This window comes from Stegodyphus dumicola, chromosome 3, assembly GCF_044657685.1.
Source record: "Stegodyphus dumicola isolate Sdum_Otavi_A_Nest chromosome 3, ASM4465768v1".
NCBI lineage: Eukaryota > Metazoa > Arthropoda > Arachnida > Araneae > Eresidae > Stegodyphus > Stegodyphus dumicola.
Genome location: NC_140770.1, coordinates 271,938,229 through 271,963,947, shown reverse-complemented (window position 1 = coordinate 271,963,947; position 25,719 = coordinate 271,938,229). Strand labels below are relative to the sequence as shown.

Below are 25,719 nucleotides of genomic sequence, written 5' to 3'. Positions count from 1 at the left end.
TACAGGGTTAGATATACCTTACGTACAGATAATTACGTAATTTTTCATTTTGTGTACTTTAAAAAATTCTGATTAGCTCTCTTCAGCTGCATCTATTATTTACACGAACTAATGAAAGAAATTATTATTATTAGCTAAAAAAGTGACGAAGATTGACAAGAGAGATTAAAGAAGATACTTGCAAATTCGAGTCAATTTCAAGAGGACATAAATTCTGTAAAACATCCAGGTGTATGGAATGCAGTGCCACGGTGATCGATACGTAAATTATTATTCGCATTTTTATGGCACAAATATATTAAATAAAAAATTAATTACTCACATAAGTGGACAAATTAGCAATCAGCTGTTTATTCGTAAACTGTTCAAGTTGGTTTTGAAGGATTATCCGTCAATTTGACAATCATTGAAACGCTTTAAATTATGGTAAAAGAATTTATTTTTTATTTATTTTCTGGATGGTCATTTCCCCTCTAAACGGCACGGCCGTATGTACACGGCCTAGAATATTTTCTGTGTTATCTCTAAGAACGTATATATACGTGGATATTAAAATATGTCAAAGAAGCTAAGGCAAACTAATATTAAAAGTACACAAATCCAGATATAAGATACTCGGAGAATTTTTACTTTAAAATCAAGAAAATAATTTTTTCTCATAGTAGTTTCGGGAAATTTGCGCTTTCTTAGCGAAAATCCTGGCCGGTCATTCATATCATTCATATTCGTACGAAATGTACTGGCGCGGTGAGATGGCTTCCCCGCAAGGCAGGTTATGGGTTGCCATAAAATGCCAAGGAAAGGCAGGGTTGCCACATTTGGCGACATTTGGCGATATCCCATGGACGGATGGAGAACCTTCTGGAACGAATTCTTACCGGTTTAGCTCAGAATGTTCTCGAACACAAGCCGAAAGCTATGTAAACCCTGCTGGTTCGCAGTCAGTTAGTGTGTGTGCCTCGTCTAGCGAGGCTGATAGTAAGTCATTGAGCGAGTGTCTCGAAGTCTAGCGCCGAGTTGGTCGTCGAGTGCATCGAGAGAGTCTCTTAGTGTATCGCGAATTAGTGCATCGTCGAGTTTTGTCTTAGACTGTGCTGAGTCGAGAGCTATATTCTTTTGTATCGTCGAGTGCTTCGCGAATTGTAGCGTGGGGAGTCTCGAGAGTACGTGGAGTTCCGAGAACGACCGACAGAGTCCGAAGCTGTACTTTGGTGCTTTGCGGAGAAGCTGTCTCCACCGTTATTGCCTGACAGTGTGAAGGCTGTGTCGCTGATTGTTCCAGCGTGTTTATAGTAGATCTTCGCCGACTTTAAAAGTGTTTTGGAGCTGTCCTGATTGGATATTGGTAAATAAAGTGTGTTTCGATACTTCATCAAGTGTCGTCGTTATTCACTCCAAATCTACAAACCCTGTACGAACGTGAAGGAAGAAAATAGCGTAACAACTGGTGTCAGAAAAGAAAAAAGCAACAATATTAATGAATAAAGCGCTTTCACTTCTTCGGAATTAAATCTGCGTATAAGCATATTGATTCTGTGCATAAACGTGCACAGAAGTACACAAAATTTAATTTTGAAACTATCATTTTAATGGAAATTCAAGGAACTGTAATATTTACAGTACTATAAATACAGATTTGTAGTATTGCAGACTGTAAATAATAATAATCTGTAATATTACCGACTGTAAATATTATGACTGTAAAGCGCATTTTGAATAATCAGGTTTAATATGTAACTTTGGTAATATTGATAAACAAATTTCCATTGAAATGTTAGTTTCAAAATTAAATTTTGTCGAAGTTTATTTAGTAATTTTATCCGAATTCAAAAATTTGCATTTTGTGCATGCTATACAATATAAATAGCAACCGTTGATTTCCAAACTTCCAGCTGAGAATATTTTAATTTATAGAGTTACAACATTGAAATTGAAATCTGAACTTACCATTGTATCTCACCGGTATGAAGATTTTCTCTGGAGAGTGAAAAGATATCCAAATGCTATCATTTATCGGACGTAGATTACCGAGACCGTCAATCTTTCGACGAGGTAATGCAACTCTGCTATGATGGGGATAATCTAAAGATTTCGCCAAAATATGAGACGGTTTCGCCAGTGTCTCTGGTGTGGTCGTACTTGAATGCTCATCCAGAGGAGCATCGTTCGCAGCATGGAAAATATCCGGAGGTTTCGTTGATGATGCATATCTGTGAGAACCATGTCGTATACGATGTTGTCTTCCATCTTCATGGATCGCTATCAAGTATATTACAAATATATTTATAATAATCCAAAACATTAGATAAATGCATTAACTACACATGCTTAACTTAAATGATTCATTCGTTTTAAAAAGGCTATATCTTCAAAAGTATTTCACGTACACACATGAAAGATATTGGAAAAGTACCACAAACTCACCAAGTTTATACACGCTCTACAAATGTTCAGTATGTGCCTCTTTGGTGACGCGGATACACGTCCAGACGATACTCGAGCTGATTTGATACATTTTGTACCATTGTTGTCCAGATGTTCGTCTTGTCAATTGGTCTGATGTCCAGAATACCACAAAAAAATTGCGTGGAAGATTTTGCGTCAACGGTTGCATTTCAAAGCGTACCATGCGTAACTCCTGCACCAAATAAAGCCGTATGATTACGCCCGTCGACAAGAGTTTTGCGTCAACATGCAGGAAGCACTGGAGGACGAAGATTTCGCCATCAAGTTGTTATTCAGCGACGAAGCATCGTTCTCCACTTCTCTGGGAAACTTGATGAAATACTGAAAAACAACTTGGTGAGTTTGTGGTTGTTTTCCTAGATTTTTATGTGTGTATGCGTAATACCTTTAAAAATATAGTATTTTCAAAATGAATGAATCATTTATGCTAGCCCTGTATTTGATGGTACAGGCAAGAGACATTTAAACGAAAAAGTACTGAATTACAGTTTTGTACATAGTAAAGCAAAATTTTAGAATATCGCTATATTCTGTGTTGGCAAGGAATCCCACTTTTCAAGGGGTTCCCATTCTTCCATTTAAGGAACCCCACTACTGCCCTGGAGTAAAACAAATTGGGTAAAAGTAGAAATGTGTTTGTGCTCTTTTGTCGTCATTGAGCCTACGAGGTTGAAAAAGATGGCATTTCATGTAAAGGAGGTACCAAAACAGGAATTCAAGCTCTTGTTTGAGTGAACGTACTGCAAAACTGCATGAATTACTTAATACTGTTTCTGCGAGGAAATGCGCCTTGCCAACAGACAAAACTGTCATTAGCGAAGGAAATTGTAAGCCTATGCGCCACGAATAGGCGATGTTAAAACTTACCATCAGCCATATTGCCGGCGACCTGGAATCTTGTTCAGATAGACTGTAAGGTATATTTTAATTTCATAACAGTTATTTTAATTTGGTTCACATTTTATGACTTTCCTAGCTTCAGCTTAACAATTCCCTAGCAGAATGTGTTTGTAGGATTCTCCACTGTGTATTTCTAAGTTACAGTTGAAAGTACAGAACCTTAAGAACTAGTAAGCAAATAATCGCTTGAGTTCGTGAGATAGAAAACAACAAGTAAGAAGGGTGAAATAACCCTTTATTAGTCCAACTAACGTTTAACAAAACTCTGCCTTTGATTTGCACAATAAAGCAGACACTAGGGCTTGAACTTAAGAGACTAAGAATTAAAATAAACTAACCTTAAAAAAAGAGATATAGTCAAAGCTATCAAGATTCTAACAGAGTTGGCCTCTTAACGCTAATAGACTGCGAAGCTGTCAAGGGACTAAAGTATGGCCGAGCGTAATAATAGCTTACGAGAGAGTAGCCTAAAAAGGCGGACGCGGCCAGCCGGAATACTTAGTATCTTTCTCACTAAGATTGTAGAACTTCGCGGTTATATACCCCTCTTCCTCATTAGTATTCAGACGTGATTCTAAAACTACGTTCTGGCCGGAAGTGGTAAATCGAAATTAAGAATCAATAGGAAAGGAAGTTTCACTCAAAATTTAACTGTTAACAAAATTAACATAATCCTTACAAGTTTTAAGAATCGCGTTCAATGCAAATAAGAAAGAGAATAGTAGTTAAGTCAAATTCAGTTGACTTCGCTAGAGAGAGTGAGGATTCCTGAGAAGCGCGCGTTTGCCTTTGCGCTACCCTGTCTAAGCTATTGCTATGCTCGGCCTTATTACGTGCCTTTTGATAGTTCGCTGGCTAACTTAATATTACGGGCCAACTAGTTTAGAACTGTGTTAGTTTCGGCTAAATCTCTTTAGTCAGTCATGAATTTTTTTCTTATTTCTTACATTTTGAGTTTAGGCTCAAGTGGAGGCTTTGCTGTACGCCCTGAGAAAGGGACCGACCGTTTACTTTAAATAAAGGGTAATCAACCTTTCTTGAGTTTACGTTTCTGTTCTTGGACTTAAGCGGTTATTCGCTTAGCAGTTCGCTAGGTTCCTCGACATTTAATTTAACAGAATAAAAGTGAGGAGCTCTATAAGATCATCAAATAATAATTCGCTTACAGCCCTGTCTTATAACCTTCAGACATTTTTGTGTCTGCGCTACTAAAAAAGTGGTTAAATGAAATTCTCTTCTCAAGCCGGACCATCAATCCAAGTCAAAGCTTCAGAAACTGTTTCAGGCATAATACAAAACTTCTTTGAGGAAGCAATTTGAATGTGGTTCATGACGAAAAGTTTTGGTCATATTGATTAACCATATATGGAATGGAACAAAGTACTTCTAAATCTTTGGCTACCTTTGAGCTCAGTGAGCCCATTGCTGCAAATTCGTCTGGGTTTTGGGAACGATATTTAGCCACACCTAATTACTCATTGGCAGCTTTCTGGCGTGCATCATTTCTCTGAGGACTTACTCGAAGTGAAAAATACAGACATTTTAGAGATTTTCTGAAAACGGAAGAAGTGCTGGTTGTTGCCGAGCTGTGTCATTCTCGGTGCAGCGCGTTGATAAGAAAGCTCGCTTTGAAAAGCGCTATGAAGTAACAAACGCTGGAATAGGAAATAGTCGCTATGAAGATGCCTGCTACTTTGGAAGGTGATGGCTGATGCTTGCACAATCGCTAGGTAATTCAGACTTCCTAAAGTAAATTCCCCTTTCTTTTTATACATTTTGGTTTTTGGTTCCATTTTATTCTACCTTCTGGGAAGATGTGACAACGCTGATTTATTCAACAACCTTTCTAAGCCGTCTTTTTTATTAGACCAAAATTTGCAGCTCCTAGGTATGGAGGATTGATGTGCTGCTCACTAAATTTTATTTTTTCAAAATTCTACTTGGCTAGTTAAAACGCGTTGTAATTTTACTCGGTTCATTATGTAAAATATATTTCGATAATTCGAAGACAATTCTTTTCAGTCATTCAAATTGTTTCGAAACTTTATTTTTCCACAAATGGTAACTTAAAAAATTTTTTACTGGGCCAAACTTTTCGGCCAAAATTATACGAGGCCAGGTTGAAACAGATAAGGATGGATGAAAATAGAGTTATAACTTATTTTTTCTCTCCTTTCTGCATGTCTTCATGGTGTATCGTTTAGCACACTCGGCGCATATTCCAGAAGTCCAGATTCGAGTCCCAGCGAGGGCAGTGTTCATTTTTCATGTCTCCAGCATCAAAAAATCCTAATGACTCTACAATGGCTTAGTGTCCACTGAGGTGAGATGTCGATTCATCACTGAAAACAACATGTTCCGTAAAATCGTCTTGCAACCACATTTCATGTGCAAAGTTGGCACGTGGTCTGTAGGCACACCGATATTCATTTAGAAAAACTCTGTATTTCCTTCCTCCTTTCCGCATGCCTTTGTAGTGTAACAGTTAGTACACTCGGCACATATTCGAGAGGGAGATCCAGGTTCGATTCCCAGCGACGGAATTGCTCATTTTTCACGTCTCCAGCGTCAAAATTGCCTAGTGACTCTACAGAGAGACTTAAACATAATTTCAATTTGCATATTGTTACCAAAAAAAATTTATTTTGTTTTGTTATATGCAAATAGGACTTGTATGGTTTTCTTGTCTTTTTGTCAATTCTAAACTGTGCTTTCGTGGTTTTGTCTCTGTCTTTTTGTAAAGTAGCTCGTGTTATCAATTCTAATTTAAGTTTTTGAAAATTCGTATGTATTAATTATTTGCTTAGATTGTATTCCACAATTCTTCTTCTGTACTAGCGAGTAACGTGATTGAGAGCTTTATATTTCTTCTTGGTTGTTTGATTTCTAACGTTATTTGGATGCACTGATTGCCTCTGGTTGTTTTAAGCGATGGTTTTCTATTAATGCACATTTGACGATATAGTGGTCATGTTTGCCCTCTTCGCCACATATACATTGATCGGAATGAGCTATGTTTCGTTCGGAAAAATAAGTGGAGAAGGTACCATGTCCTGTCTTCAACCAACTGATTCGATGATTCCGACTGTTTATGTCGAGAGTGACGAGACGTTTAAGTTGAAAGGGGGGGAGGCTTCATTTGGTATCACTATTTTTCCACTCTTTTTCCTGTAGTCATATATGTTGATAGTTTAGCTGAGATTTGGGCTAAAATGGAGTTATTAGCAGGTCTAAAAACTTCAACTTGACCCAAATGTACAGGTACACTGCGCCCCCCCCGAAAAGAAAATTATATAAAAAAGAGGAGAGTTCTATATCTCCCGTATAGCTTGATGATAATTGCTAAAAAAGAACTCCGTTGGCTGATAATATCATTAACTAAAAAGCACTCAAAATTTACAAGCACCTTAACATGGAGAATCCTCCGTGTGACTGGGCCGATTGACAAAATTCAACTTGCGTTTTTCATGTCTCTTACGAATTAGGATATGTATTAGATTTATATATAGAGCACTGTTCTAACATACATATTTTGGCACAAAATCGGACTTCTTCTGAGCATGAAAATATGTACAGGTAACCCTCCTACAACACGGCATCCGATAACACGAAAAGACAATTGACCAAGAAATCCCAAGAAATTTAAGAAACTCCGCATGAAGTTTTTCTATGTTGAGCAAAGCACCAACATAAGAAGACGGTGGCCGAATTTTGTAGGGTCTCAAAAAAAAAAAAAAAAAAAAAAAAAGGCTCTAACTCAAATATCGGTCAGAGAAATTCTGCCTCTTCACCCCTCAGGGTGCGGGGATAGTCATTGTCGGCTCAGGCAAATTTGCAGCTTGCGTGTGATGGGTACCTGCGTAAATACGCTATTCCGGGTTGAAATAGATGATGATTTTCGATCGCATGTTTGTTTCTATCAGTTCTTGTGAAGATTGAACGCAAGCTATATATGATATCACTTGACAAGCATACAGTCGATGTAAAAGTAAGAAGATTCGTAACACGTGGAAAGTAGTAGAGTTTCACACTGAAATGGCAATTGAAGGAGATGGAAGTAACATTCCTATTTCCGGTCTTTTTAAGTAAGCCTTTCCAAACTTTTCAACGTTTAAAAAGTTAACGCATAAGAATCTTTGTTTCGTAAGTCCTGCCAGTTGTCTTGCAAGATCCAGTTCCGATAAAAACAAAAATCCTCAGGAAGACGAGCCACATGGGGAAGACCGGCTGTTAAATTTTTCACTGGTAACAAGTGAAAAGTGTTACCTTCCATGACCGTCAAAGTATAGTACAACAGAAACAATGACCAGTCAAAAAAGACCAAAGCCATCAGATAACAATAAAGGAATCTCACTATCGCAGAAACTGAATGACGCGAGGTCACAATTAAGGGTTCCAAAACACACAACTTGACCTACGTGGTCTGAAAACAAAAGCGTCTCACGCCGATGATCTCACGCTGATGCCATGGTGTGTTAAAGCATAACTTTTTGCATTAAGTTTCAGTCGCAAAATATGCCCAATAAAGATAAAAAACAAAGTTTAAGAGAAAATTTATTTCTTTAGAAGTAAAGATGCAAATCTTGGATCGTCTTTTAAAACGAGAAAAGGCATCTCACATTGGAAAACGTCTTAATTTCAATGAAGCAACAGTCCGGACCATTCAGAAAAATGGACCATCAAAGAAAAAATGAAGAAGAAATAAGAAGTGCAGTTGCTGCAGGATCTTCGACATCCGCAAAACGTGCAGCTCGCCCGCGGGCGCCAATAATTGAGAAGATGGAAAAGGTACCCAGCATTTAGCTTGATGATAATTGTCAAAAAAGGAACTCCGTTGGCTGAACATATCATTAAATAGAAATCACTCAAAATTTACAAGCACCTTAACATGGAGAATCCTCTGTCAACCCAGATTTTGAGGCAAGTAAAGTTTGGTTCGAAAACTTCAAAAAGCGTTTTGCCATTCATAACATATGCATTCAAGGGTAATCTGCATCGGCTGATTATGAAGCTCCTAGGACGTTTCCTGAAAAAATTCAAAATATTACAGAACAGCAGGGATACACAGCAGATCAAGTTTTCAATGCCGACAAAACTGGACTGTGGTGAGAAAAAATGCCCAGTAGAACCTATATATCAAAAAAAGAAAAAGGAGAAGAAGGTGCCAGAACTTTAAATGAAGAAAAATATTCTGAAAGTGAAAGCGATCTCATTCTATCGAAAAAACGTTCTCGGTTGACTATACTGAGCAATGACGACAAAGAAAATTAAAGTTGCGTTAAATTCAAATAATATTTTTGATTTTATGTTGTACATAGACTTTTATTTTTAATAAAAATTAAGTTATTTATGTAGAATTAAAAAAATACTTGATTTCAATAAGTTTTCGGAACATAACCCCCCCTTTTTGTACTGCTTCTGGGTCTAATACAACACGGTTTCACACAACACGGCATTTTCTAGGAACCTATCTATCGTGTAATAGGAGGGTTACCTATACTTCGATAAAGGTAATTTTGTAGCATGTGCTGCAGATCTGGGCTGCTACACATACAATAAAGAAACGTATATTAATACCAACACACACGCGCGTACTTATATACACACACACAAAAGCATTTTACCTGTCTATATTTTAAACCTAAGGTATTCTTCAGATTTTCTTTGATTTAAAAATTGTTAAGTAACACGCATAACCAACAATAAAAAGAAAATGTATTTCTTTAGAAGAATATTGAAAAAGAATGTCAAATATTACCATGATCTTTTGGCAGAAAGTACTGCCTGGTATCTTCATCGAAATCCATTAGGATTGAAGACGCACGAAACAACTGGTCTGTGTCAGGAGGAGAAAGAATGCGGCTTCCCGGAACTAATATTCTTACTTCCGCTTCAGGACGCCTAGAACTGATTGGATGGCTTCTGGTGTCGTGTCGTTGAGGGCCTATCTTTGGTATTATAGATGCTTGAATTTGCTCCCTTTTTCCTGAAGTGATTGGATCGCCTTGTTTGATCTTCCTGTCATTCAAGTGAACATGTTCGTCACTAAGTTGAGAGAAAGGCCTAACATTATTTTCCTCAATTAATAGATAAATTATTTAAACTTATTTAAGTTCAGAGTCAGTATATTGTACATTTGTTTTCATTATGTCTGCTAACTGACAAACATGAAAGGTTAAAAAGTATGCAAAAAAATTATTCACAAAATCTCAGTGGGCAGAGATGCCAGCATTTAACCTGTCGCCCCTTTTCGCATAGAAACTTACGTGAGTCGTCGGCAGTTTAACAATGTTTCACAGTGTTCAAATATGTAAAGCGCCACTTCCGATACGAACACATATTATAGGGTGAAATTAATGTACGTAACATTTCATTGCTTTAAATAGGAAAAATATATTTAACATAGATTAAAATTTTAGGGTTTGAGCATAAAAAATATTTTATATGCAATTGAAAATAAGGAACCAAAAAATTAATAGATATACTTAAATATTTAACTACAAATATATTAGAATCCATAAATATTGTTGCATGCGTACGGGTTTGTAATAGACTGAATGCGCAAATCCGATAAAAGATTAATAAATTTTTATTCTTATCGCAAGAAATATAATAAAATGCTGGAAATTTCCTCAGAGATATTGTTACAAGTATTCACAATATCAGACACTCATAGTCAGTAGAACGCAATACAACCAGTAGCTATACTTCGTACTACTAAAAACGTTAAAATACAATGCAGTTCAAAGAGAAAGAGAAATCTAATTCAGATATCTCATTTCGCGCGAACCTAAAACAAATCGGAATAACAGTAACTAAGCAACTGAGCTGAGATATTCTCTCTCCGGTTTTTAATAGCTTTTAATCGGTCGCGAAAAATTTCTGCTAATTTCATTGCTTCTCGTGATTTCTGAAAACCAACAAGACGATGGAATTACGGTTACAGCTAACACAGCAGTCAATTACATTGATTAAATTTCAATACAAATTAAAGACACATTCATTTATTCAATGTTAAATGCATGTGCTCCTATATTTTTATCGGTACAGATTTCTTTTAAAATTCATCTAGCGCTGCACTGCACGGGGAAATAAAACAATTTCAATTATAATTCTACTAACATCAGCTATCTAAATACAAAATTCGTAACAATATTTTAAGGGCATAAATCCCAATTTTACTATAAACTGATATTTGCAAAGATGATGACTATTTTTCAAAAACTTTCACTATATGTTCAAACCGCTCACGGGAAATTATATCCCGTAAGGAAATTTGTAATATTTGAATCTGGCGATTGCAATGCTCTGAAAAAGAGAAATGTGTGACGCGATATCCAGGTACCTGAGACAGCTTAGCTCGGTGTTGTAGTATAAATGGAGTGAATAAATTTTAGATTTCACACCTTACTCGCCAGATCTGTCATCTCTTGAATTGTTTCCTTTTATTACCGCCTAGGCGGGTTAGTGGCTAGTGACTGAAATTCTTCCATGGGTGACCAATGATATTAACGTTTCAAAAAGGTCTAATAGTGAAATGTCATTTTGACAGATGCTATCCATTGCCTCGGGTAGGGCTAGCGGTTCAGACAGCATTTATTGAAATTCAAAATAAAAGAGTATATATAGTATGTGGCAAACAAGGCCCATGTAAAATGCACAGTTATATATATAGTTAAACTATATAGGCATCCGAGTTCTTTTATTAACATAATCGCATATATATACATACGTATTGATTTATGTTTCTGGTCTAAATAATGTTACTACAGCTTGAAAAGATATATAACTAAGTATATAACAAGATGCGCGTATGCGCCTGTGTTTCTTATATATTATTTATATATCAAATAATTAAAAAACAATTGTAGAAACATACTCTTTTCGATATTGTATTAACAAAAAAATTTTGCGCTGATTACATATAAAACTCGATTACATATATAAGCAATAAAACAATTAACAGCTTCAATTATGTATAATTTGTGCATATTGCCACACTACTATATGTGCTGGCTGTTATACAAACTGAATTATCTGCGCAAATAAACTATCATAAAGACGCTTGGTTAAATAAATACATGCTATATTATGCATTGTTCCATTGCTGAAATGAAGCCAATAATTAATGTTACGGATTTGGTATTGAAATAGCTAATGTTAATATTTGGAACGTTCTTGCAGATACTCTTTTCAGTATTGCAAATGAATTTCATGCCATCAACTCTGTAAATCAGCGTATAACGAGAAAATATATCTTTGTTATTAAGATATAATTTTAGCGGTTATTCAACTGCTTTTAGAAACTGAAAATGAAAGAAGATATAACAAAAATTACTGAAGTAAACAAATACAACAAAAAAATATAGAAAAAAGACAAAACAAAAAATGCTGAAATTCACTGAAAATACAAACTGAAACCTAAAATGAAGAACATATAACAAAAAATAATGGAACAAAATACAACAACTAAAAATGTTGAAAAAAAAAATTTAAAAATACTGAAATTCACTAAAAATACTGATATGGGATTACAAAAATTACTGAAATCTAGATTTTACATTACGTCCCAAAGGGGCGTTTTTTCAATGTTTTGCGGGTTACCTTTATTTATTAAATAACATATTTTTCGCACTTAAAATTCAGTTCAACAACAATATCACAAAATAATTTTAAAATGAGTTATAGCTTTAGAATTTCCGATACACAATCTAGCGACTCTAGCGTGCTGGAGATAATTTTTTTTCATATAGTGTTGCAATTCCTCGCTTTGAAATCGTTGAGCTTCTTAATCGAAAATTCTTTATTGTCTGACAAAATATGAAATAGATAATCAAACAAATTCCAAATAAGTGCTTTCAAATGCTTATATTCGGATGACGTTATTCAAAATTACTTGGCTCTAGGTACCGTCGTTTTATCACAATGCGAGAAATATACATACATTTATGGAGGTTCTTCATTATTTAATTTCTTTATAATACAGAGTTGTAACAGTCAGTGGCAACAGTTTGAAAAGTGAATCAACTCAGAAAATGAATCGACGCAAAATGCCAAAACTACATTAATAGCCCTTCTGGTCTAACGCCTTTGGGGTTAATAAATTGTACGCTTATGATCACTAGAAACTTATCTCATCGAGATTTTGTACCCTTCTTTGGTTTTAGATATTAACACAATCAGACTCTTAAGCACACATCAACGTAGCAGATTGAAGTTTAGGCCTGCAATTTACCCTCATAATGAAACCGACTCAGAGCGATAGACAGCATTCATAAACTTCAGGTATAAAATGAACGAAAAGCAGTGCACTATATGCTGATGTTATAGCGGCAAGCAAAACAGGATGTAAAAGTACTTAATCAATACAAATATATCAACTGAAATGAAGTGCATAAAATAAAGTTAGTAAATGTGAACTATTTATACACTCTGCTTTACAGAACATCTTACAAAATGTAAAAATAAAATTAACGTTTTTTTCGCACTTGAGTGTGAAGTTGTTATGCAGAAAAATATGTAACAGACTTTGAGTAATGTATTTCAAAATAAAACTTTCTGATATACATCTGCCAGATCTATGAAAGCAGGACGTTTCAAGGATATAATGAGCTCCAATTGTAGGTATTGACGGTGATAAATCACTTTCTATAACCTCTGGCTAAAAGAAGGAACATTATAATGAACTTTGCGAGTTAAAATATATGCATCTATCAGTTGGCTCTGGGGTAAGAAATAAGAATAGTTTCTCAACTGCCAAAGGGCAACCTCATTCAACTTTCAAAAAATTTCCAACTTAACAAAAAAGTAGCCGGTAGAACAGCTTTGCAGTTTCGTCTCTGAACAGGATTTATTTTTTTAAATAGCTTGATAACCTGTACTTTATTATGATGCATAGGGAGCATAAATTTATCTTAATTTACATCTGTTATGTTTTAGATGAATCACTGAGAGCCTATAAAATGATTTCATGACTCACTTCCCGGTCACATTACATGAGATCGTAAATTTTCCTAAACATTTATATTTGCGTCCAATTTGCAGTTCAGTTGCGTTTTTTGTTTTATAAGGTTTATATTTATTTGAATTAAATAGCAAAAGAAACTACACTTCGATCTAAGTATCATAAATGCAATTTTTCAAACCTATACTGAAAAACTTAAAGTATTTTCCCCCTCCTTTCTGCATGCCTCCGTGGTGTAATGGTAGCACACTCGGCGCGTATTCGAGAGGTCCAGTTTCGAGTCCCGGCGAGGGCATTGCTCATTTTTCAGGTCTCCTACTTAAAAACAAACAATCCTAATGACTCTACAGTGGCGCCCGAACTAAATGTGGTGAAGGACGATTCTTCACCACCAGGATTTCGCGATTGCCAAATCCCTTAATTTCGAGTCACCCTTTAAAAGGAGGGAGCATATAAGGTATTTTCTCCCACCTTTACGCATGCCTTTGTGTTGCAACGGTCGCACCTTCGGGAGGTCGAGGTGCTAGGGCATTGCCCATTTTACACTTTTCCAGCATCAAATAAAAATAAATAAATAAAATAAAAATAAAAAAAAAACTAATGACTCTGCAATCTTCTCCTTCCTCTGTTTCATCGTCATTTGTTAAATAATTCTGTTACAGAATGCAATGTGACAGATGTTTCAAGGGCACTTAAATATATTAATGATATTCATGCAGATAAATAAATGCACAACAAATAAAATAACCCACTAACTACGTTAAATATCAACTACCACAAGTACCCACGTTCTCTTTAGAAATAAGCAGGAAAATGAATACAAAGCATATAAATAATATCCAAGCTAGTAAGAATGCACTAAACAAATGACTATAAATTAAAATCTCATCAAAATTAAGATTCCAGTTGAAGCTGATTGAAACAAATATTTTCACTCTAAAACGAGCTAACAACGAAGATAAAGGCAGTTAACATTATCAAATGCAACATTTAGTCCCGCTAAAATCCATGTGTCGTATAAATGCATTACATCAAAACACGTGTTACGGAGCTAGTTGTTATTCGTTTCAGAGAGATGATACTGAGCTCCATTCTTTTAAAAATAAAGGCAAAACGTAAACACTGAAGTCAGCTAAAACTGAGAACACTTCAAAGACAACTTAGGAATAAATATAGAACTTAAAGTAGACGAGAGTGAGGTACTCATTTTTGCCAGAAACTTATGATTATTCGACAAGGTGGGTGGTATTAACGAAGCTTGTCAAAAGGAATGACGTTGGGAAGGAACAATGCTGTAGTTAGAATACGCAAATAAAATTAAATTGAAAGGAATAAATGTTGGTGAGGTAAGAGACGAGAATACAGTCATTGTGGCAATATCAAATTTGGAACTGCAAAACGGGTACAGATATTTTCTGAAAACAAAGGTGACAATTTTAATAAATTTAAAATCTCACATACGAAAATTCTCTCTCGATTCAACATTTTAAACTTTTGTTTCGTATAGAAAGAATAATAGCCCGCAAAGCAGGTTTAGGGCTGCCAGAAAATGGGATATTCGGGTTGCCGGATTTGGCTCGAAATCGATCATTTGGCGACATTTGAGGATAAAATTGGACTTAGACGGATGAAGAACCTTCTAGAACGAATTCTTAACGTTCTGTCCCAGATTGTTCTCGAAGGCAGGGCGAATGCTACATAACTCCTGCTGGTACGAGGAGTAGTGAGTGCCTCGTAGCCTATCGAGTTGACCGTTAGTCTAGTGTCGAGTTGGTCGTCAAGTGTATCGCCAATTAGTGCATCGTTGAGGCTGTCGAGTGCATCGCGAGTTGTAGCGTGAAGAGTGTCGAGAGTACGTTGAGTTCCGAGAGCGACCGAACCGAATCGGAGGCTGTAGTCTAGTGCTTTGCCGTGAAGCTATCTTCTCCGTTATAGCCTGTGTTGCTGATTGTTTCAGCGTGCTTGTCGTAGTTTTCGACAACTGTAAACGTGTTTTGGGAGCTATCCTGAGTAGTACTGTCAAATAAATTGTGTTTTGATTCTTCATCAAGTGTTGTCGTCAATCTCTCCAAATCCGCGAACCCGTAAGGCGCAACAATAGGGTCGAATACAGATACCGTTACATAGGAATCGGCCCATTGGCGAGATAGAGCCAATTTGGCAAGGCAAATTTTTTACCTCATTGTAAATGAATGGATCCTCGTAACCTTATTTTTTTCTATTATATTTCGCACTATGAAGACTTTCATACTATATTATACAAAGATACTACAATTTATATATAATTTTGCTACAACTGTTTACATATATGCAAAATTCGTAAAAATATGTACTTACTGGTTAGCATGATTTCCAAGGACGAAATGTTCGCTGAGATACAAGCCAACTGCTGCAAAGAAACAAGGAATCAAATAGTAAGCTATGAAACTCCATGAAAATTATTAATTTAAAACAACAAAATATTATATAAAAGAAAGAGATTCTTAAATTACTAATCCCCAATTTTCTTTCATATCTTTCTAAGAATATTTCTGTAACTTATCAGAATACCTGATATGGGAGAACGATAAATAAAAATCTTTATAATGTTTCAAATCAAGATTAAAAATTTTCAGGATCACATTGATTGTTCTAAAAGTTTCAGTAATTTCCCTTTCTAAATATATGAAAGGCAGTTATGGCATCACAATCAAAGATCCAGGCGAAATTATTACCCGCGCAAATTATCTGAGCATCAATACTTTCATTTAAATGCACTATTTAATCATTTAATAGAAACTTAAAAACCACGTAAACGCCCATGCAGCCATCCCGTTCCCGAGATTCGAACCTCTGACAGAACTACCAGTGTTCAGCGACTTTACCACTAGGCCGCTGATGGGCCCGACAAGTTAACTCTTTTGCATCGAAGTCGCCCCAAACGCCCGAGCATTCAGATATCGGCTGGACGCCCAGAACGCCTGAATAATTTCATACCTACTGCTTTCCTCCCGTCACGTTACTGCATTACTGATTGCTTTTAGGTGTTGTTAAATGACATGTCAATCATTCTTTTGAAGCTACTAAAAGTAGTTCTATTACTTTAATGCACCTTCTCTTTCCTTTGTTTACTGTCAGCGTTTAGCTTTTGATGCCCGAAGTTGCAATCCCGTCCCGAGAGGGAACTTCATACAGGGTGAAAGCGTCCAAGAAAGAAGTTCTCGCTTTACGTATATTATTGTTAGTGCTGTAGTATTCAACTTGTCATGGGGGAAGAAAAGGCTTTCCAGGAGAAATTCTTAGACACGGGCGTTATCGCTGTTTGAGGAAAAGAGATTTTGCCCTCTTTCGATGCGAAAGATTTAAATAATTTAGGCAGTGTAATTCGAGAGCTACCTGTCTATCGGGAAGGATCTCTTCATGAAGGACCATTTTTAAGAGAAAGTGGCTCATATCTACATGGGGGGGGGATCACGGAAACGTCCACGCAGTCAGCTCGTTTCGTCGAAATTCGAGCTCGGAGGGAAGTACCAGTATTCAGCGAATTAACGCTCGGCCACTAGTAGACCTTGATTATAAAGAAAACACTATGAACTTCTCGATTAACGCTTTGTCTGAACAAGAATAGACTTTAATATGCAATGTTTTTAAGAAATGATGAGGGAAAACACAGTTTCACATAACAATGAAACAAATATAGAATGGGTTGTATTAATTATTACGGCAAATTTGTCTTTTTTGATGCTATAATTTTTTAAGGGCCAGACTACTTTATTTGTTTACTTCTTCTTCGTAGCACCAAGCCCTTGATGACGATGTAGGGAAAGATGTGAATATCATTTTTCGTTTTAACCCCCTATTTCTTGAGAATTTTCACTGTGCTTCTGTTTTTTAGTTTTCGCATGGGGTTTATTTATTTATACATATATTATATACTTATAGTAAATATAGATTAAATTAAATTAAAACTAAATGGGCAAATTGAAATTGTATTAATTTAAAAATAACTCGAAAAAAAACATACTTTAAATCAAATAATACACTGCGATGAGCTGTGATTGTTTCAACTCACGCTCTGAACTTTAAAACTATTTAATGTTATTCCATTTGAAAGTTTTATCATTTTCCTGTATGTTATTGTTAGGTGTTGATAAAACGTCATTTAAAATTAACTCCTAAAATGCTTATTGATTCTTATAAGTATTAATACTATAAAGAAAATTGGAGCTCAACTCGCGGCAGCAGTATAGAGTAGCAGAATGCGTTGGATTTACTTTTATTTCAGGATACTTCATACAGATGTTGCGATAACCATTTTGTTGTCTTACATGAAAGGAATGGATCTTCTTACCCCAGAGGTACATTGCTAACATCTACCCCGATGTGTATAATTAAGATAAGTAATCTTGATTTAAAACTATTGAATAATATTTGATTATTTGTAGTATTAGAACATTAATTGATTCTAAGTTGTGTCCAATGTGTGAATTGTAAGTAATATGAACCAGCAGTGTTTATTTCCAATTATTTCGAAGTTGATTTCTTTTGTATGACCCTAAGGGCTTCAAATTATCAACAATATCTAAAGACTGAAGGACGAATTTGAATACATTTAAAATTCAAACAAGTATAAAATTAGAATATTAGGTTTTAGCAGCCATAGTGTGCACTTTACGACTGTTTTTAAATTTCACAAAAGTCAAAGTGTCCTTTTTGGGTAAGGGAAGAAAAGAAGATTTAAAAATTCTTGACCTTGAACTGGATTTAGTGGTGGCAGACAATCTAAAAGAACAATTAAAAGAACTCATAACGAAATCCGATAATTATGATGAAGAATTAGTGAAACATATGTTAACTAATATAACAGAAGAACGACTTGAGAACGAGAAAGAACGTATTGCTCAAGAAGAAGCTAAGGAAGAGAAATTAGTCAAAGAAAAAGAAGAAGAGCGAGCTGATGAATTCTAACGCTTGAGACTTTAACTTGAAGTTGAGAAGACACCTCTCTCCACTATAGCAGGTCCTGTTGTTGAGGTTGAAAAACCCAGTTGGGATCTTGAGAGAATTTTACCTAACTATGATCCTAAGGATAATGGCATTGGCCTCGTTCCTAAATCTTTTTGAGAGGCAACAAAAGTTCTTAAAGGTTCCGGAAGAAACTTGGGTTCCGTATTTAGTGGGATCGTTACCAACAGAAATTGGAAAATTGATTGCTCGTGAACCAGAAGAGGAATCTAGTGGTTATCAAAAGATAAAGGAGATGCTCCTAAAGAGATAAAGGGTGTCCCAAAATTAACGCAAGATTTGAATTAAATAAAAAAAAAACAGTTTTTTTTATTTAAATTGTTATTTTTTTATTGAATCGTAGAGTACACAGGATAGGGTTATGTATGGAATAACACACGGGCAAATGGCCTCAACGGCTTTGCTGTCACATACTCACACTTCTGTCGAAATTTTCCATGACCATTTCGCATAAATGTGGCTGAATTTCGTTGATGCAGCGTTCAATTTTATCCTTCAGTGCACGCGTGCTTGTCGGCCTGTTGACATAAACCTTTGACTTCAAATAACCCCATAAGAAGAAATCTAATGGTGTTAAATCACACGATCTAGGGGACCGATTTTCGTCACCGAAACGAGAGAGTATACGGCCAGGAAATGTCTCATGCAGTAATTGAATTGTTTCAAGGGCAATATGGCATGTGGCACCGTCTTGTTGAAACCGAATGTCGTCCACATCAATATCCTCCAATTCAGGCAGAAAGAACTGTGTTATCGTGGCGCTATATCGAGCACCAGTAACTTCATTGCTTGACTAGCTTTACGCTCCAATGATGCCTCTAGCCCAAATTCCGCATCCGACAGTGACATTTTAAGGATACATTTGTTTTCCGACAACCACATGTGGGTTCACTGAATCCCAAATGCAGCAGTATTGAAGACTAACAAAGCCATCAAGGTGAAAATGGACTTCATCGAAATTTACGAACTGTGGCAGCCAGACTTTCAGTGTTTTTGACATATTTTTCAACAATGAAAACATGTTGTACTATCGTGTAATGCTTCTTTTCTTCTAAGCCTAAACTATCAGCTGTCAAATGGGTTTTTAATAGGGTTGCCAAAACTTTACTGCACGAAGAGTGGCAAATTCAAATCTTGCGTTAATTTTGGGACACCCTTTATAAGCTCACCGCTGATAAATTTCGACAACTGTTTGCTCTACGTCGGAAGAAATCAGAAAGTACTTGGCGCGATTTCTACTTTGAATTGACCAGTTTATTTTGAAAATTGGCTTAGAGAATTAAACATTACAAAATTTGATGATTTGAAGCTGCTCATTATAACTAACCAAATGAAAAAGAGTTTCTCGAGAAATAAGAGATCATTTTTTGGACATTTGGTCGAAATTAAACTCGCCCGCAGAATTAGCAGAAATGTTGGACACTTACGATTGCTTACATAATAATCAGAGCTGCAATCTCACCAACTCGAAAGAAAATTCCAATTCGGAAGGTGGTATCCCAAAATCCACGCCAGTGAAGAGGACATGTACCAATATAGCAGATAAACCAGCCCTCTCTTGCTATGGTTGTGGCAAAGTTGGATTTACAAAATCAAAATGCCCAGATTGTTAGCACGCCACGAGTTCAGCCTCAGCTCGTTTTGACAACATTTGTATACAAAAGTTAAGCAATACTAAGACAACTGCAGTCATGAATATCTCCATCAATGGAATATATGGCACGGCTTGTGCTGATAGTGGAGCAATTTCGGCTCCACTATCAGCGGCACCAGCCACTTTCCAAAGATTAATGGATGTTTTCCGGAATGGGTTAAAGGTCAACACTGTTCCTTATCGCGACGGTATTATTGTGATGTCTTCTACTTTTAAGAAGCATCTCGAAGACTTATGCTTAGTCTTTGATCGACTCTTCAAATTCAAGCTTCATACCAATCGAAACAAATGTCATTTTGCTTGCTCTAAAGTGAAATATCTCGGACATTATATCACAAGTTCTGCAATTGAAGTAGACTCTGTCAAACTAAAAGTCATTCAACAGATTCCTTTGCCAAAGAATGTGAAGCAAGTACAGAATGTCCCTCAGACTTGCAGCTGGTATCGACGCTACATTCCTAATTTAAAGAGATCTCAAGACCATTGAGTAATATCACGAAGAAGCACTCCACTTGGAAATGGAGACCAAGAGAGAACATTTCTAAGACTGTTGCGTAAAAGAATCAACGAAACAATTCTTCCTCTGGCTACTCACCGAGACGTCTTCGTAGCCGGGGGGAAGACTGTAACAAATGAGTATCGTCGGCAACGCGCTCTACCGACGATATAGAGAAAATACTCAGTTCAATGCACGCGAGCTGCAGAAGTGAGATGTGATTGTTTGAACTCACGCTCTGAACTTTAAAACTATTTAATGCAATTTCATTTTACAGTTTTATCGTTTTCGTGTATTGTTGTTAGGTGTTAATAAAACGTCATTTAAAATTAACTCCTTAAATGCTGATTGATTCTTTTAAGGATTAACACAAAACTTCAAAACGCGCCAAAAATTCAAAACGTGACAATATACGTAAATTCACGTATATCTTAGGAAATTTAAGATTTTGGTAAGCGTTTTATGGGTTACGATACAAAGTGCTTTTCGAAAAATTATTTTAAAATAAAAATTTTAAAAATAAACCACAAACAATGGGCGAATTTTATTTGGAAGGAACTTTAATTTCGAAATGTGAAAGGAAGAATCAAATAAATTTAATAAAAAAAACAGATATTGATAAACATATACTAAATTCAATTATCATGGAGGAACTAAAATTTTGAAAGCTAATTTTTTAAAAGCTACTAATTTCGACTAAATTTCGACAATCTGTCCAGTAGAACGGAATTTCGTATTAAATGTTTAAATGGAATACACAAATACTTCTCTTAATTGAGGTGAAAACTAGATATCTTCATCAATGAGGCTCGAAAATTTTGCACTCTTATTTTCCGACATGTGTAGCATTCTCAGATCCATTTCAAGACGTTGCTCAAATAGTGAGCAAAACTTCTTTTCTGGATCAATAAAACTGGTATTGAAATGTAAAAATAATAAAAATCGATTCATCTACGCTTATCCGCAAGAGTTAAAGGTAAACTATTCTTCAATATGCGCGAGAATCACATTCATTTCCGCTTCCATAAAAAGAAACTGAGGAGCCAGACATCTTTTTTTATTTTAGTTCCGCAACATTTATCTTCCAAACTATAATCGACATCATTTTGAATCGAGCAAACAGTTACTTGCAAAAGAAACGAGACCTGTTCTGCAGGTGATTTATAACCTCTTTTGTAAACGTTATTCACGAAGCTGTTAATTTTATCAACAATAGCGAAAATTTTCTTTTTTCCCCCCTCCTCTCTTGACACTGAAATCATGATGTTTCGAGAATAAATGCATTCTTAAAGAATTTTTGTACTTGTTTTGCAACTAAGTTCCGAATGATGAAAGGAGTTGCACTGAAGAACGATAAGTATAACAGTTCCTGTACTTTTCTTTTGTTCGCATAAAGTTCAGCAAATGCACTAAAAAATGTTTTCTACGCAGATGTTTTCTTTAAAAGTGGAAAATCAAATTAAAAACTTTTCAAATTACGTAAAAAAACTACATACTATAAATCTTTTTAGCCCAAAGGGCGTTAATTTCGTTTTGGCATTTTGCGTTGAATCACTATAAATGGTGTATAATATTTCATATTCTTGCCATCCAGTATTAGAGCCCTGTGTTATATTTAAAGAAATTAAATAATGAAGAATTTCCATAAATGTATATATGTTTCTCACATGGTGATAAAACAACGGTACATGGAGCCATCCAATTTTGAATGACATAATCTTACTGCGAATATGGGCATCTGGAAGCCCAAATTGGAAATTTGGAGTTTGCTTTATTATCGATTTCCTATTTTGTAAAACATTAACGAATTTTTTATTAACAAACTCAAGGATTTCAAAGCGAGTAATGGCAACGTTGTACAGAAAAAAAAAATTATCTCCAGCGCGCGAGACTGTGTATCGGAAATTCTAAAGTTTTGCTCATTTAAAAATTATTTTGCGATATTGCTCTTGTAACTGCATTTTATCGTTTAAGTTCGAAGAACATGATATTTAATAAATAAAGGTAACACACAAAATGTTAAAAAAACTCCCCTTTAGACGTAATTTAAAATCTGAAACTTTTCGTTTTTTTTTTTTTTTTTAATTTGCAAATTTGTTGTTAATTACTAACTGTGTTCTTCTAAGCGTCTGAATAAGTCTGAATGAATTTAAATGAGTTAATTTCGAGCATGTTTTGAATGAATTATTATATTTTAAGAAATCTCTTGAGTATGCAAGTTTTGAAAACGATAACAATATATGAGAGTAAAATTTTAAATCAATTCATTAATAGCCCTTGTTGTAGAAGTCTTTTGAAAATAAGTTTCAATGCAATAAGTGGATGGAAAAACAAATGGAAACCACAATGTAATACAGGTATTTGCATTTATGCAACACTAATATGTTTCACATCATATAAATACAGTTTTAGTGTATTTTCTAATGTTTAACTGGGATCTAAATGATAAAACTGCGAAAAACACTTCTGCCATCTGAAATGATTAATGCTGAAAGAAATAATGTACTTTTTAAACTTTTGTGTGTTTTAATAATATATTCTTTTTTATTAATAACATCCAGTAATCTGACCTTAAATTTAGATTCTCCTAGATCAGGACGTGGTGAAAAACTCCAATCAGCATCCTGTCGTAAGTTAAATTTAATAATTACAGTTTGATAAATATGAAAACAGACGTTCAAATTTCACATTTTATACATTCAATTAGTTAAACAGTTTTTAAACATATTTGGCGGCATACGATATCATCAAAACATGTATAATTTTTCAACTTTTAGATGCACAACCAGTATCCGAATTCTTAAAGTCACTGAATGCTGGTGGTAGTGATTGATGACGGAAGGCGAGGACAACGTAAGTAAACAAGTGTATGTCCCATGCTCTCTCCAGTCCAGAGCAACGGTTCCCAGAGGCAACAAGAGAGCTGCTTCGGGATTTGGTATAATGTACATAACATATACCCATACGACATAGACTTACAAAATATGCATGCACATAACACAGAACACAAAAGTAAAGGTACATAAAAAAATCTGAAAACTTTCAGATTTTTTACATTATGCCCAAAGGGACTTTTCTTAAGGGGACTCGTACACCTTAAACCCCTCATGATCTTCGAATATGTGACTGTTGCAAGAATTGGAATATTTTATTTATTTTAAAAGAAATTACTTCCAACTTTTTACAGCTGACTGCATAATATAGCTGCTTTGGAAACTAATAGCCAGAAAGTTTGTGTTGCCATAAATATTTTTGTAATTTAATCCTCTTTGTGACAAAATATTTCGCCGTGTTTCCACTTTGCTCGCATGATATTTTAAAAATGGCTAATGGTATATACTTGAATTTTAATGGAATTCATTATATGGGCACTATTTTTTAACTGAACCAACAATCTGACGAATATTTTAATATTGAAAAATATTATGGGCGAAAACGTTAAAAATTTTTTTAATAAAATACATTTTATAAACTCAACTCAAAATAAAATAAAATTTTAGCATGAAATTTTTAGAATTTTAGGTTCACAGTAGTTTCCAATTGTTATAAAAGCTATATATTAAATATGGAATTAAATTGTGAAAGAGAATGTTTTAAACTGTGCGCGCAAGTTGAAGACATGACGAAAAATGTTGTCACAAAGCAGATTAAATTATAAAAATATTTGTGGCAACACAAACTTTCTGATTACTATTTCAGAAAGCAGCTATATTATGTAGTTAGCTGTAAAAAGTGGGTAGTAATTGCTTATAAAATAAATAAGTTATCCCAATTCTTGCAAAAGTCACCTATTCGAACATCTTATGGGTTTTAAGGTGTATGAGTTACCTTAACCTCTAGTGTCACCTTACTTATTAAATGTCATGTTCTTTGCACTTAAAACATAAAATTCAATTCAACAGCAATATCTCAAAATAATTTTAAAAAGAACGTATCTTTAGAATTCCCCGTACACAGCGTCGCGCGCTGAAGATAAAAATGTTTTTTCCCCTCTCTTTTTTTTTCTCCCCTCTTCTGTACAGTGTTGCCATTGCTTGCTTTGAAATCGCTGAGTGTTTCTTAAGCATAAATGCTTTACAAAATATGAAATCGATAATAAAACAAATTTCAAGTTCCAAATCAGTGCTTCCAGATGCACATATTCGATGGAAGATTACGTTATTCAAAATTGGATGGCTCTAGGTACCATTCTTTTGTCACAGTGTGAGAAACACATATATGCATTTATGCAGATTCACCATTATTCAATTTCTTTAAATATAATATTTGAGGGCAACAATTTGAAAAGTGAACCGACATTTAAAACTTTCGACGCAAAATGTCAAAACGAAATTAACAGCCCTTTGGGCTAAAAATTAAAAAGTAGTGCTTATTGCTGTTTCGCCATAACGGCACTGTTATTCTATATTGTACTGCTGTTATTTAATGATGCAAATTTTTCAACAGGTTTTAAAAAAACTCATAATTTCATCAGTCATGTTCAGCCGATGTGATCAGCTTTGTCACTGCTGAGAACGTTCAGCAGAATAAAATCCGTTGCGAATTGATGACTTAGTTAATACTTCAGTTTAGCCTGGTTTACATATATCTTGCCCCATCTCTGATATTATATACATACTTCTACAGATATCATAAACTGACACACGATATTTTTTATATAAATTATTTCTATGCTGTGTCGTAGTTGGTTGGGAAGCGTAGATGATTTGATTCTGTCGATCGTTGAATACTAGCAGTTAAGGCTGCTTTGGATTCAAACCCAGGCGAGCTGTCTGGCTGCACGGCTAGTTCTCCTCAAGTGTAATGTGAACATGAGCCTTAGAAACCTTCAGAAAGTCCTCCATGACGGCAGCCCTCGTGCTCTTAGACAGCTCTCTTCGTTTTGTGACATTCAAAATAACCAACCTTCAAGACACATCACTGCCCCTATTGGTACAGAAGAAAGACAGAGTTTGACGTGCTGAAAACTGGAGGAACCGGACGCCCTCACATGTGTTTCCATTGGCTTACCCAATGTAACATGAATAAGAACTAGTTTCCTTTAAAACATCCTCCATGAAAGCATGCTTTCTTTTATGCAGATAGCTCTCGCTTCTTTGCCATAGCCCAAACCATCTATTCCACATTTGAATATCGTTAGGCTAACTTACTTCACTATGGCTGTAGAGGCATTAGGTAATTTGGAAGTAGGAGACTTGAAAAATGAGCAACGCCTTCGCCGGGAATCGAATCGCG

General features: G+C 35.3%; 1 protein-coding gene across 2 annotated transcripts in view; it reads right to left on the bottom strand.

Moving 5' to 3' along the window:
• The window catches only part of LOC118181714 (uncharacterized), a 307,120-nt gene that overhangs the window by 77,741 nt on the left and 203,660 nt on the right, over positions 1-25,719 (bottom strand). The window contains exons 2-4 of one of the 2 annotated variants that reach the window (XM_085814145.1): positions 15,668-15,719; positions 9,125-9,411; positions 1,948-2,259 (exon numbers count right to left, since the gene is read on the bottom strand). In XM_085814145.1, the coding sequence (XP_085670271.1) occupies positions 1,948-2,259; positions 9,125-9,411; positions 15,668-15,719 (651 nt within the window). The remainder of the gene's footprint in view (positions 1-1,947; positions 2,260-9,124; positions 9,412-15,667; positions 15,720-25,719) is intronic. The other variant, XM_085814146.1, reaches the window with a different exon arrangement.